General features: G+C 44.0%; 1 protein-coding gene across 2 annotated transcripts in view; it reads left to right on the top strand.

Annotated features, from left to right (window-relative positions):
* The window catches only part of FKBP1A (FKBP prolyl isomerase 1A), a 34481-nt gene extending 24049 nt beyond the window's left edge, over positions 1–10432 (top strand). The window contains exons 3-5 of one of the 2 annotated variants that reach the window (XM_060771866.2): positions 3754–3866; positions 7062–7226; positions 9301–10432. In XM_060771866.2, the coding sequence (XP_060627849.1) occupies positions 3754–3866; positions 7062–7190 (242 nt within the window). In that variant the 3' untranslated portion in view covers positions 7191–7226; positions 9301–10432. Of the gene's footprint in view, positions 1–3753; positions 3867–7061; positions 7227–9300 lie in introns of those variants that run through there. The other variant, XM_067468271.1, reaches the window with a different exon arrangement.
* Positions 10433–13791: the final 3359 nt, after the last annotated feature.

Below are 13791 nucleotides of genomic sequence, written 5' to 3'. Positions count from 1 at the left end.
CTGCTTTTCTTAAAAACGGCAGCACACCAGCCACGAAGTCCTTAGCTGGCAGCTTCTTTGTGGGCTTTGCATAAGTGTCATTCCTGCCCCTTTCTCCATCTCTCCCATTAGTGGAATTACTGCAGAGCCACAGCTGTGCAGTCTTTCCTTGCCTTTGCAATTTGGTTTCAGCTCAGGCAATTGTGCTGTGGTGATAAAAAGATTCTGGACCAGTCTTAGGGGATGTGCAGTAGTAATCCTTGTGTATTTAGGTTTGTATCCTACATTAAGCTTTACCCTTCTCTTTGTGCTTCCTGGTCAGAGCAAAAACAGAGTATGACACAGCAAATGAGATATATATGCTGGATTTCATATTACAAAATCACAAGTCGAACACTTCCCAAGCGTTTAGGACTTTGTGTTGTATTTTCAAATTATGTGTGCAGATGCAAGTAAGGTGGTCTTTTGCAGTTGACAGATCATGATTTTGTTAATGTTTATTGTTTTTGGCTGAGATCTTTTGTCACAGCACCCAGTGTTACCACTCATGGCATGGCACCCATCCGGGGGTGGGGGTGGGGGGAGATGATGATGATGATGACTAGCTCCATTGCCACACACAAGTTGTAATGGGAAAACAGCCCTTTGTAAGACCCTGTTTAGTCTCCCAAAGTAATAATAGTAATAATAGTAATAATAATAATAAGTATTATTATTATTAGCTCCAATTGCCAAACACAAGTTGTAATGGGAAAGCAGCCCTTTGTAAGACCCTGTTTAGTCCCCCAAAGTAGTAATATTAATAATAATAATTAGCTACCATTGCCAAACACAAGGTGTAATGAGAAAACAGTTCTTTGTTAGACTGTTTAGTCCCCCACAGTTGTTGCTGTTATTATTATTATTATTATTATTATTATTATTATTAGAGCCGTTAGGGACAGTTTCTTGGGTCTCGTGCTCCACTTTTTGTATTTTTTTCAACCTCAGCCCCCTCCCCTTCTTATTTTTTTTTACATGAGCATTAACAAAATCCATGGATAGTAACACAGCCCAACCAAAATATTTTTTTCTTAGTGTCTTTGTTTTTAGGCCTGTTCCTGGGGTTATTTGGGGTGCTGATTGAAAAAATTGCATTGGATAGACCACATCAGCTCTAGATTATTAAATATGGTTTTCTGTGGGAGAGCAGATTGCGACTATTAGATGGCATATGTTCTATATTAGAAACTAGAGCTGATGAGGTCTATTGAATGCAATTTTCTGAATCAGCACCCCAAATAACCAAACCAAATCTAAAGTTGACCAAAAACTGATTTGTAACCCTTTTGATACTAATGTTGGAGAGTGGTCCCTGGTTAAAAAAAGGTTGAGAACCACTGCTTTAGGGTATTAAGGCTGCCATAATCCCATGCAGTTTTTGAAATTGTTTTTTGGAGGGATAAGATTGAGTCAATTTAGGCAGACTCTGGATACAGAGAGACAACTGTATTTTCTCTTAATAGGGGAGAGAAGAGCCTCAGTTTGAATTGAATTAAATTGAATTGAGGTTGACTCAACAGCAGAGACGGCATTCATGTAAATGTTGTAACGTGAAATAATAGTATCATTGAAATTATGTCTCTGTACCAGATCTTCCAGGCACCCCAGTGGGAACAGACTCCTATGTAGGCCATGGCCTATTTTTTTTGCTGATCTTCATGGAGGATTTATTTCTCAAATAGTGTGTTATTTAATTATCCAAAGCAGCAAAGAACCACGAAAGCTTATTATGCATAAGAATTCATGGACTGGAATGCAAAGTGTGTGCTGAAGTTGGTTCTGCTGCACAGCCACCCTTTGGAAATTCCGAATTTATCCATTATCCCTGAAGTCTTGGCTTATTTTATGTTCGTGTTACAAAGAGCTTTGAGTTCCATTCCCCACCTTTAAAATTGCCTGTAATTCTCTTGACAGCAGACCTTCAGGGTGCTCTTTGCGCTCTCTTTCCCCTCTGGGGTTGTGGCAGGCTGTTCTGGTTTGCTGAACTCAACAACTTCCTTTTCATCTAAGAACCATTTCAGTGTGGTTTCAGAAACAAATGTGGTGGCTTGCTATCTTGGCTGACAATTTTTCTGAAATTGACATTTACAGTTGGTTTGCCACATTTGCATAAAAACAACTCAGAGAAGGAAACTTCAGCGGACTCCCAGGCAGCATTTTTTTTCTGCCAGATAGCTTTTACCATCAGGAAAGTTCAGAGGTTTTAGGTGTAGTCTTTTTTCCTGCAGCTTTAATTCATGGTCTGATTATGTCCTAGTCTTTGGAGCAGGCTTGGCCCTTCCTCAATGTGACTGCCTTTCAGATATTTAAACCTGGCTCTCATGTCCCCTTCTCTCAGTCTTTTCTCCAAGCTAAACATTCCCAGGTCCCTAAGCCGATCCTCAGAGTGATTCATGTTTTCCAAACTTTTGATCATTTGGTTGCCCTTCTTTGCATCGGGACTGTGGCACAGCTGGCTGGGAGTCAGCTGCATTAAGATCACTACTGACCGAAAGATCATGAGTTCGAAGCCAGCCAAGGTCAGAGTGAGCTTCCAACCATTTGTGTAGCTTGCTGTTGTCCTTTGCAGCCCAAAAGACAGTTGCATCTGTCAAGGAGGAAATTTAGGTATCATTTATGCAGGGTGGTGCAGTGGGTTAAAGCGCTGAGCTGCTGAGCTTGTTGACCAAAAGGTCGCAGGTTTGATTCCGGGAAGCGGCGTGAGCTTCCGCTGTCAGCCCTAGCTTCTGCCAACCTAGCAGTTTGAAAACATGCAAATGTGAGTAGATCAGTAGGTACTGCTCCAGCGGGAAGGTAACAGCGCTCCATGTAGTCATGCCGGCCACATGACCTTGGAGGTGTCTGTGGACAATACCGGCTCTTCAGCTTAGAAATGGAGATGAACACCACACTCCAGAGTCAGATATGACTGGACTTAACACCAGTGGACAACCTTTACCTATGCAGAGAAGCTAATTTAACTAATTTACGACGCCATAAAAATCTCCAGCAAGCAAGCAAAAGAATGAGGAAGTACTCCATCAAGGTCACAATTGGATGGTGAAGTGACAGCTCCCCTGGTGGCCAGCATACCCTCATGAAGCTATGTTAAATAGCCTCTGTGTATCTGTCTATATATGTTGTGTGTCCATGGGATTTAATGTTTGCCATGTATATGTACATTGTAATCCGCCCAGAGTCCCCTGTGGGGTGAGAAGGGCAGAATATAAATACTATAAATAAATAAATAAATAGTGCTCCCACAAGTTGTGGTCACCTAGACTAATAGTCAGGAATTCTGGGAGTTGTAGTTTCAAGCATCCATATCAGGCATGGGCTAGCTTGGGGCCTCCAGGTGTTTTGGACTTCAACTCCCATAATTCCTAACAGCCTACCGGCTGTTGAAGTTCAAAACACCTGGAGGGCCCAAGTTGGTCCATGGCTTATCTGTAACATGGAAGTCTGAGAACCATTGTTCTTAATGAGAGTTTAGCAGCTCTTTTTTGAAGAACTTGGGAGTATTGTTGCCATTGGAAGCAGAGGGTGGCTTGGGACAGTATTTGAAAGTATTCTTTGACGGTTGTGAAAGCTAAGACACCCTGAGGTTTTTCTGTGACTGGACCCCCACCTCCCCAAGCATCCGGGAAGTTTATTAATGTGCGGATGATTTTTCTTTGCAGCAAAACCATCCTTAGAAGATTGACCTGTAAAATTTGGCTTCAAGGTAACATCAGCTTCTTCCTTTTTCCCCAGGGATGCTGGAAGATGGGAAAAAGTTTGACTCCTCCCGGGACAGGAATAAGCCATTCAAGTTTGTGATGGGCAAGCAGGAGGTCATTCGCGGCTGGGAAGAAGGGGTCGCCCAGGTGAGTGCAATCTTTTTTAAACAATAGAGGTGGCTTGTCTTCAGCAGTCATGGAGCAGGTGATAAAACACTTTCACTTTCTGAGACGTGCATCAAGCAGGAAGATTAATAAGCTGTGGGTTGATAGGGGTGTTTTTGACTACTGTTTATGGCATGGTGACTCAGTGGACTCCATCCTGAAATATAAACTTTATCTAAAGAAATTCAGGTGTTGTGAGTCACCTAGATGCTTGTGGTTTTGAAAGCAGCTCACAGTGAGTGCTAGTTTACTTTTGTTTGTTATGTTTTGTGGACTGCTGTGGCTCTATGTGGAATGACGTATCCCTTTAACAATCTCATGGTGAAAGAGATAGCGGGGATTCGGACCAGAAAGGCAGTGGAAAGTTATCTCTGGGTCTCCATCCATCCCTGGCAGTGGCTGGTTCAGGAAGAGTTCACAGATATGGCAGAGGACCAAGCAAAACAGGAATGCCTTTAGTGTTGTCTTGTCTTCATTGGTTGAATGGATTGGTTAGGCAATTAGGAGAGAGCAGCTTGCAGGACGTGTGAGGTCTCAAGGATCATTGTCATTGCCTTCTCCAAAATATTTGGCACTACAATGCTGTTTGTGGCCATTTTATTGCAGTCCTGCTCCATGGCCACTGCAAGCCCAGGAGAGCCTTTGTTTTCATCTAGAAGTTGTCAGAAACACTAAAAATTAACTGGGTATTTAATTCCAATGTGCCTTCAATGATTGAATGTAGGACACTCCCTGTCCAAAATGACCTCAGAAGCACTTTAGTTTATGGCTCATGCAATCAAATCCCTCCTCATTCCTGGTTCCCCATCATGACAATCCTTCATTGCCTATCTCCCACTGTTTTTAAAATTTTAATTTTTATTCTGAATTGGCCCTGCCCTGAGGAAATTTCTTGTGTTTGATGTTTGATTTTATAATGTTGTGTTGTTTTTTATATTGGTTTTTGCATTTTATGTTTGTGTATACTGTGTTTATTGTGTTGATTGGCATGGCCTCATGTAAGCCGCCCGAGTCCCCCTGAGGGAGATGGAGCGGGGTATAAATAAAGTTTTATTATTATATTATTATTATTCCCGGTCCCCTCAATATTTTGAGTTTGCACTAGCCTCGGCCCACCTTTTAATTGCTCTGAACAGGCAGGATTATTTTTTAATATATATGTGTTGTGATCATTTTATGCTTATGTTGTTTTGTTAATTTTATGTCATGCTGTTTACTCTGTATGTTTTGCTTATGTTATTTGGAAACCACCCTGAGTCCCCCTTGGGGAGATAGCGCAGTATAAAGTTTTATTATTATTATTATTATTGATTACAAAAGTGTGAGTCAAGCACTGAAACAGTTAGTAGGCCAAAGCCTGTTAGTTAGTGGGCCAAAGCGAGCATCGCCCTGAGGAATGTGAGGTGAACCTCTGTGTGAGAGAATAATAATAATAATAATAATAATAATAATAATAATAATCTTTATTTATGCCCCGCCACCATCTCCCCAAGGGACTCAGAGCGGCTTACATGAGGCCAAGCCCAATAACACATCAAAACAGAAAAGCAATAAAAAACAATGCAAAGCAATACAAAATAATATAAATTATATATAACAATAACACACAAGATTTAAAAGCTTATGGCCAGGCCAGATGTAATTATTTAAAATTTTAAAAATAACGCTGGGTATCCCTTCTAATCAAGGTGAAAGAAGAAAGCGCAAAAGCTGCGTTGTAGCTAAACATAAAAAAACCCAAGATTATGGCAACAAGAATGATTGACAACTGGAAAATAGAGGGAGAAAATGTGGAGGCCGTGACAGACTTTGTATTTCTAGGCACAAAGATTACTGCAGATGCAGACTGTGGCCAAGTTCAGTAGACGCTTCCTTCTTGGGAGGAGAGCAATGTCCAGTCTCGATAAAATAGTGAAGAGTAGAGACATCACACTGGCAACAAAGATCCATTGCCTAGTCAAAGCCATGGTCTTCCCTGTAGTAACCTACGGTTGTGAGAGCTGGACCTTAGGGAAGGCCGAGCGAAGGAAGAGAGATGGTTTTGAGCTGTGGTGTTGGAGGAAAGTTCTGAGAGTGCCTTGGACTGCGAGAAGATCCAACCAGGCCATCCTCCAGGAAAGAAAGCCCGACTGCTCATTGGAGGGAAGGAGACTAGAGACAAAGCTGAAGTACTTTGGCCACACCATGAGGAGACAGCAAAGCCTAGAGAAGGGAATGATGCTGGGGAAAGTGGGGAAAGTGGAAGGCAAAAGAAAGAGGGGCCGACCAAGGGCAAGAGGGATGGATGGCATCCTTGAAGTGACTGGACTGATCTTGAAGGAGCTGGGGGTGGTGACAGGGAGCTCTGGCGTGGGCTGGTCCATGAGGTCACGGAGAGTCGGAGATGACTGAACGAATGAACAACAATGACAAGATAGGATATATCTCATAGGAGGGTTTTAAAAAGTGAGGGGTACAGTCCAACGCAATCCAGTGCCTTGTATGAGAAAGCTCCAGTGTGAAGGCTGCTGTGTGTTAAGCTACTATATATTTGTTCATTTGTGTTACGGAAGCCTTATTTTGGAAATAGTGCAACTATATTATTTTACTACAAAGAAAAATCTATGGAAGAGATAACTTTGGTCTGTGTGTTTTTGTACTTATCACTTTGGGTTACTGATGCTGAGTCACGCTGCTGCTAATGAGTTGCTCTGCTGTACATTTATGAGGAGGAGGAGGGCCTTTTGTTAATAAGCCCACTCTCCCAACAGAAGTGACTAGGGAATTGATTTCTGTACTATTTGCTGTTGTGGAGAATGAAGAAAATGTCTCATTTGAGTCTGAAAGAAGCCAGAAACAATGACAAACTTAACTCCCTTCCTTTGAAGCTGTCAGGGTACATTTGAGAATGAAAAGGTTTTCAGGGGTGCATCATCATGTGTTGTCTCCGTATCCTAGCAGTTGTCCACACCATGTAACAAGAACAGAGCTGAAGGAGAACATGGTAAGTATGTTCATTGAGGTTTTGGCCTCAATGCTGGCAGCCTCATGGAGGAAGCCTCACAACCACCAGCTGTCATGTATGTTTCCATTTTCCCAGGTGCCTTTCCTCTGCCATGCTGGTTTCAGCACCCTTCAAGGGTATAACCTCAATTGAGGACTCATCTCCCTTCTAATGAGCTTCTCTTTCATTTCCAGATGAGCGTCGGCCAGCGAGCCAAAATGATCATCTCGCCCGACTATGCCTACGGCCCTACCGGCCACCCAGGAATCATCCCACCCAACGCCACTCTAATTTTTGACGTGGAGCTTATAAAATTGGAATGACAAGAGGCACCTGCCCTCCCATTTCCCTGCTCTAGGGTAGGTGATGACAGTGTCAAGGGGATATGTGTCCTTCTGTTGGCCAGGGCCTGCCTTTCCTGAAGCCATGGGGCCGAGAAAGAGAGGAGAAAGTGGTCAAGAGACAGAGTTCAAGTGTAGTGAGGTATATTTTGAAAGCTCATCCCTGTTCTGTGTCTGTTGGGTATCTTGCCATATGAAGTGGTAGCAGGAGAGAGAGAATGTCCTGCCAGAGCCAAAGTTGGCATCTCAACAGTGTGGTCTTGGCAAATAATGGGCATTAAGCCTTGATCAAGCAGAGTTGGATCTTCTCCACATCTTGGCATAGCCACCCTACAGACCTGCCAATGTATTTTGTCCTAATCCTGGCCCAAAAACCCTAAACCTAACCCTGTTGAGATCTAGTCTTGAGGAGGAGGAGGAGGGGATCCTTGGGTGAGGCCTTTTGCGCCTGAATTGGAACCCACCAGTTCTGTAGTGCCTCAGGGAGAAGGTAGTTCTTGGGATGATAGGGATAGCTTTACAAACAGAACTGCTTTTGTTGATTATGTTTCCCATGAAACGCTGCTGGGGCTTTGCATCCAGAGGCTCTCCCTAGCCCTGGGAAAGACACGAGGGAGGTGGAAGACGCTGGATTGTTGGCCATAACTCAGTGTCTTCGGTTATTGTAAAATCCTGGCTATGGACTCAGGCCTTTGGAGAATAGGCTGACCTACTGACGTGTTGACTTATTTAGAACTGATGGACTGCCCTTGGATAATGATTTAAATCGGTGACCGCTGACTATTGTTGTCTGTTTTAATATTGTTTTTATATTGTTTATACAGTTTTATACTGTTTTATATTGTTGTTATTATTACATTGCTGTTAATTGTATATTTATGTTTTGATGTGGGCGCCATGGGGTGCCACTTTGTTAGCTGTCCTGAGTGTCTCTACGGAGGTTGAGGGGATGGGATATAAAAGCCCCAGATAAATAAACAAACAAATAAATGGGTTGTTGTAGTTTTTTTCGGGCTGTATGGCCATAGTCTAGAGGCATTCTCTCCTGACGTTTCGCCTGCATCTATGGCAAGCATCCTCAGAGGTAGTGAGGTCTGTTGGAACTAGGAACACAACATACAAACTATCTACAGACCCACCAAGAAAATCCAACAAATGCTACATTCAGCAAAGGACAAGAGGAGTCCTCTCACTTCTGCAGGAGTCTACCGTGTACCATGCAACTGTGGACAAGGGACCACCAAACGCAGCACCATTGCCCAGATACGAATCAAGGAACATGAAAGGCACTGCAGACTACTTCAGCCAGAGAAATCAGCCATAGCAGAGCACCTGATGAACTAACCTGGACACAGCATATTATTTGAGAATACAGAAATGCTGGACCACTCTCACAACCACCATGTCAGACTACACAGAGAAGCCATTGAAATTCACAAGCATGTGGACAATTTCAACAAAAAGGAGGAAACCATGAAAATGAACAAAATCTGGCTACCAGTATTAAAAAACTCTAAAATTGCAACAGCAAAACAGCAGAGGGAAAACAATCAGGGACATCTAATTACCTCTCAACAAAAGTTTGCTCCAGGCACAGTCAGCCCATTGTATGCTAATCAAGGTGGTCAGTTGAAACATTCACACCTAGCTCCAGCAGACTAGAGTCCTTTGTCTCACCCAGGTCATTCTACAGATATATAAACCCTTTTTCCTAATTCCAACAGACCTCACTACCTCTGGGGATGCTTGCCATAGATGCAGGCGAAATGTCAGGAGATAATGCCTCTAGACCATGGCCATACAGCCCAAAAAAACCTACAACAACCCAGTGATTCCGGCCATGAAAGCCTTCGACAATACAAATAAACTATTGTTACATACTGCCAAGCAGAGGCAATTAAGGTTTTCACAGTATTTGAAAAAGAAACAGATGGATTCCAGGTGTTAGATAGTGTTTCGATGGAATCAGTTTGGTTTTTTAAATTACTCTGAGTGAGCGCAACATTGCATGTGCAGAAGAAAGTCACATTTTCCTTGCGTGCAGTGATCAGAGATTGTGGCCTTGCTGAGTTTTCTCATTTTGTCCCAATAGGTTTGGCACATGGAGAAATCCAGAAATCCTTGCTTCAAGACGAATGCACATGAATTTGTATGGAGCTTTCCCAGCTGTCCACTACACACTTGGTGTAACCATCCACCCTAATTTGAATGTTTTTGGATCACTCAGCTCTGCTTCTGATTCTCCTCCCTTGTTTTCCTCTGATTTTTTGGGGGGTATTTTTTTTTTTTACTTTTAAAGAAGCCGTCTTGCTGTAAACCTCAGCTTTTTCTCACTTTTTTTTCCTGGTCGAGGTCTTTAATCTTATTATTATTATTATTTTGTTGGGTATTTTGGTGTAGAATTGAGTTGTGTATGATTGAACATTACTAGTAAGTATACTGATTGGTTCTCATTATATAGGAATAATTGCTTGAAGAAGGCAAAAAACCCCTCTTTTTTGGAAATATCTGTTGTATTAAAAACCAGTTTGCTGCTGCAAAGCCATACAAAGCAGTTTTAAGGAGCTCTGGAGGGCTGAATTATCCGGAAAGCCACGTAGTCATAGGAGTTGATAGATAGTTCTCTGCTCAAAACCTGGGGCCACGAGGGACCCCTTTCCCCCCAAATGCCCTCCTCACCACCATCCTTGGGAGAGGGGCAGTTTTCACAGTGACTTAATACTACTAACCTGGTTACTCTGGGGTCTGTTCTTGCTCCTCCCCACCAAAAAAAGAAAAAAAATCATCCACCTCTTTTAACCCCCTGCCAGTATTGTGGAGTATGGCATTTTCTACTGGATTTTCAGGAAAATTTTTAACTTTTCAGTCAGAATTCCACAACTAGCTAAATTCCAGAACTTTTGAAGGTGCTGTTTTACCACGGGAGGGAGGGGGTGGATCCACGCCGCCTCCCCAGCTATCAGTGCGGATATTACTAGAGAGTTTCTTCACCGAGATCTGATGCTGGTCATCGCAGCTTGCTGTCACAGCCTCTTGTACAATGCACCGAACCCCCCGCCCCGCCCCCCCTTTTCTCCTGGTGTCCTGCCGACCTTGCCCCCCTTTTCCTGCGTAGTGAGTTTTCGTAAGAGAATTGCCGCTGCTACGTCCTCAGCCACCATCACCACGTAAACATATAGAGTTTTATTATCACAATAAAAATGCTTTATGCTGGCTTTTCTCAACCTGTGTTGGATTCTTGTTTTACTAACATACACACCCCACTTTTCTCGGTTGTCATTGGCTCCTTTCTCCAGATCTGCCTCACAATATCTCCATGGAAGGGCTGGGCAGGCTCTCTTTGTGGCTCTTTTCTTCCTCCATTTCCCTCATACAGCTTCTCCCCCCTCCTTTCTTTCTCTTTCTTCTGGAATGTGTCCAGAGGAGGGCGACTCAAAAAATCAAGGGTCTGTGAAACAAGCCCTATGAGGAGTGGCTTAAAGAGCTGGGCATATTTAGCCTGAAGAAGAGAAGAGGGTCATGTATCAAGATGTGAGGTGAAGTCATAGGGAAGTCATAGGGAGGAGGAACAATGGCTTCGAACTACAGGAAAGGAGATTCCACCTGAACATTAGGAATGGGGGACAAGGCCTGGCTCGAGAGCAGTACGTGTGAAAAAGATCTTGGAGTCCTCGTGGACAAGAAGTTAAACATGAGCCAGGAATGTGATGTGGCGGCAAAAAAAGCCAATGGGATTTTGGCCTGCATCAAGTGGAGCATAGTGTCTAGATCTAGGGAAGTCATGCTACCCATGCTCTATTCCGCTTTGGTTAGACCACACCTGGAATATTGTGTCCAATTCTGGGCACCACAATTCAAGAGAGATATTGACAAGCTGGAATGTGTCCAGAGGAGGGCGACTAAAATGATCAAGGTTCTGGAGAACAAGCCCTATGAGGAGCGGCTTAAGGAGCTGGGCATGTTTAGCCTGAAGAAGAGAAGGCTGAGAGGAGATATGATAGCCATGTATAAATATGTGAGAGGAAGCCACAGGGAGGAGGGAGAAGCTTGTTTTCTGCTTCCCTGGAGACTAAGACACGAAACAATGGCTTCAAACTACAAGAGAGGAGATTCCATCTTAACATGAGGAAGAACTTCCTGACTATGAGAGCCGTTCAGCAGTGGAACTCTCTGCCCCGGAGTGTGGTGGAGGCTCCTTCTTTGGAAACTTTTAAACAGAGGCTGGATGGCTATCTTTCAGGGGTGCTTTGAATGCAATATTCTTGCTTCTTGGCAGGGGGTTGGACTGGATGGCCCATGAGGTCTCTTCCAACTCTTTGATTCTATGATTCTATCCCTTCAACACAACCTCCCTTCCCTTTTTCTTTCCCTTCTCCCTTCCCGGCTCTGAATGAGCCTCTGAGCCATGTGCTCCCTTTATATACAGCAATGACTGTCGATGCCAAAACCCCTCTCCTCCCCAAAACTTCTCCCCTGATTGGCTGGGAGGCAAGGAGCTTCCCAGCAGGCCAGAGGGCTGAAAATACGCTGAATCATTTCCCGATTCACTTCCTGAGTCAACAAAAATGGCAGAAAAAGTTTAGGAAGGGCAAAGGGACTTCCGTTTTTTAAAACTGATTCGAAATTGTTTTTAAAAGGTAATTTTAACAAAATTATTACGAGCAACGAGTCATCCAACGTGGCTCTATCCATGCCTAATTGGCACCATTCATGAAGTGCTACTCCTGCCTGGTTATAACCCTAACAAGTTGTTGAGTCAACATGCACTTGGGTGTGCAAAGTGTGACCCATGAGTTCCCAGGTGACCCCAGGAGTGTTTTGATACGCCTCAAGCTCTGCCAAGTTGAAACCCTTTAGTCCCTACATGCCTTCGAGAGCGGGCATGGGCAAACTTCATCCCTCCATGTGTTTTGGACTTCAACTCCCACAATTCCTAACAGCCGGTAAGCTGTTAGGAATTGTGGGAGTTGAAGTCCAATACACATGGAGGGATGAAGTTTGCCCATGCCTGCTCTAGGTGATGTAATGGGCATGTTTGCCTCACTAATCGGCCATTTTAAGCCCATTGGCCATCTGACCCATGAACACATCAAATGCCTCCCACTCTTCGAGGAAGGACTTGGCTTTTTGCAGGGGAAGTTGGGTTTATTGTGTGCTTTCAAGTCACTTTTGACTGACAGCAACACAAAGGCAAACTTTGATTGTGTGGGTTTCTGAGACTGTGACTCACCCAAGGTTGCTCAGTGGATTTCTATGGCCAAGCAGGGTCTCCAGAGTTGTAGTCCAGCTTCCAAATCACTCTATCACACTAGCATGTCCTGAAATTTTCCTGCCCTCACAAAAGTTGCCTACCTTGATGAGATATATCCAGTTGATTCAATTGTGGTACTTTATTTGGGACTAACAACAAGTTATGTAACGGTGCTCCATGCGGTCATGCCGGCCACATGACCTTGGAGGTGTCTAGGGACAATGCCGGCTCTTCGGCTTAGAAATGGAGATGAACACCAACCTCCCAGACTTAATGACAGGGGAAAACCTTTACCTACGATTTAGTTCAACTTGAGAACACTGCTCACAAACCACAGCTGTAGCATTATCCTCCAAAGAGTGCAACTCCGTGTAAGTATGAGAAAAGTATATGACATCAAAAGAATTCCAGCCACAACTGTTCTGGTCAGTTTCCGTTGGATGCCTATTCCATCTCCCTTCTGAAAATGTGTGGTTTTGGAAGAGAAACAGGACCATCAAGTTAGGCTTGTGTGTACAAAGTAAGCGTGGCCATGTCGTGAACTATGGCCTTGGTTTTGAAGCCCCAAATCCAGCTTCTTCCATCTCCGAACAAGCGAGTCTGTCCTTGCAGTGGGTTCCTCTCCTTTCCTGGGAGTGTCGGTGACAGCTTGGCATGCCTTCAGGGTTAAGTAATTGCATTATGGTAAACCCATTACATCGTCACCATCCAGCCTGCCGTGTCACGTTAAGGATCAGTGTTGTCTCTTCAGCGCCCAGCATCTGCTAAGAGTGGAGGATTTGTCTCCTGTCGGAAACGGCTGAGTTGGGAGTCACAAAAAGGACCTGTATGGTTCAGGTCCAGGCTGTCTGACGGATCGTACCGTACTATATGAACCTGTCTGGGCTCTGCTATCCTTAGGAGAGGCTCTTCTCAGTCTTGCCATCACTGAAAAAAAACAATTGGTGGGGATGCAAGACAGGATCTTTTTGGTGTCTACCCCTGTGCTCTGCAACTTCCTCAAACACTCAGAGTGTTTGAGGACCGGGACATCCGTAGGGATACCAAGGTGCTTGTTTATAAAGCCATTATCCCCCCCAACCATGCTATATGCCTGCGAGACGTGGACTATCTACAGACGTTGCATGCAACTCCTAGAACGATTCCATCAGCATTGCCTCCCAAAAATCCTGCAAATCTCTTGGGAAGACAAGCGGGGAAACGTCTGCATGCTGGAAGAAGCAAAGACCACCAGCACTGAAGTGATGGTCCTCTGCCATCAACTCTGCTGGACCAGCCACGTTGTCCGATGCCCGACCACTGTCTCCCAAAACAATTGCTCTACTCAGAACT

The sequence above is a fragment of the Anolis sagrei genome, chromosome 4, assembly GCF_037176765.1.
Source record: "Anolis sagrei isolate rAnoSag1 chromosome 4, rAnoSag1.mat, whole genome shotgun sequence".
NCBI classification, from domain to species: Eukaryota; Metazoa; Chordata; class Lepidosauria; order Squamata; family Dactyloidae; genus Anolis; species Anolis sagrei.
The sequence above is the reverse complement of the archived record's forward strand: the minus strand, read 5'-3'. Positions and strand labels throughout refer to the sequence as shown.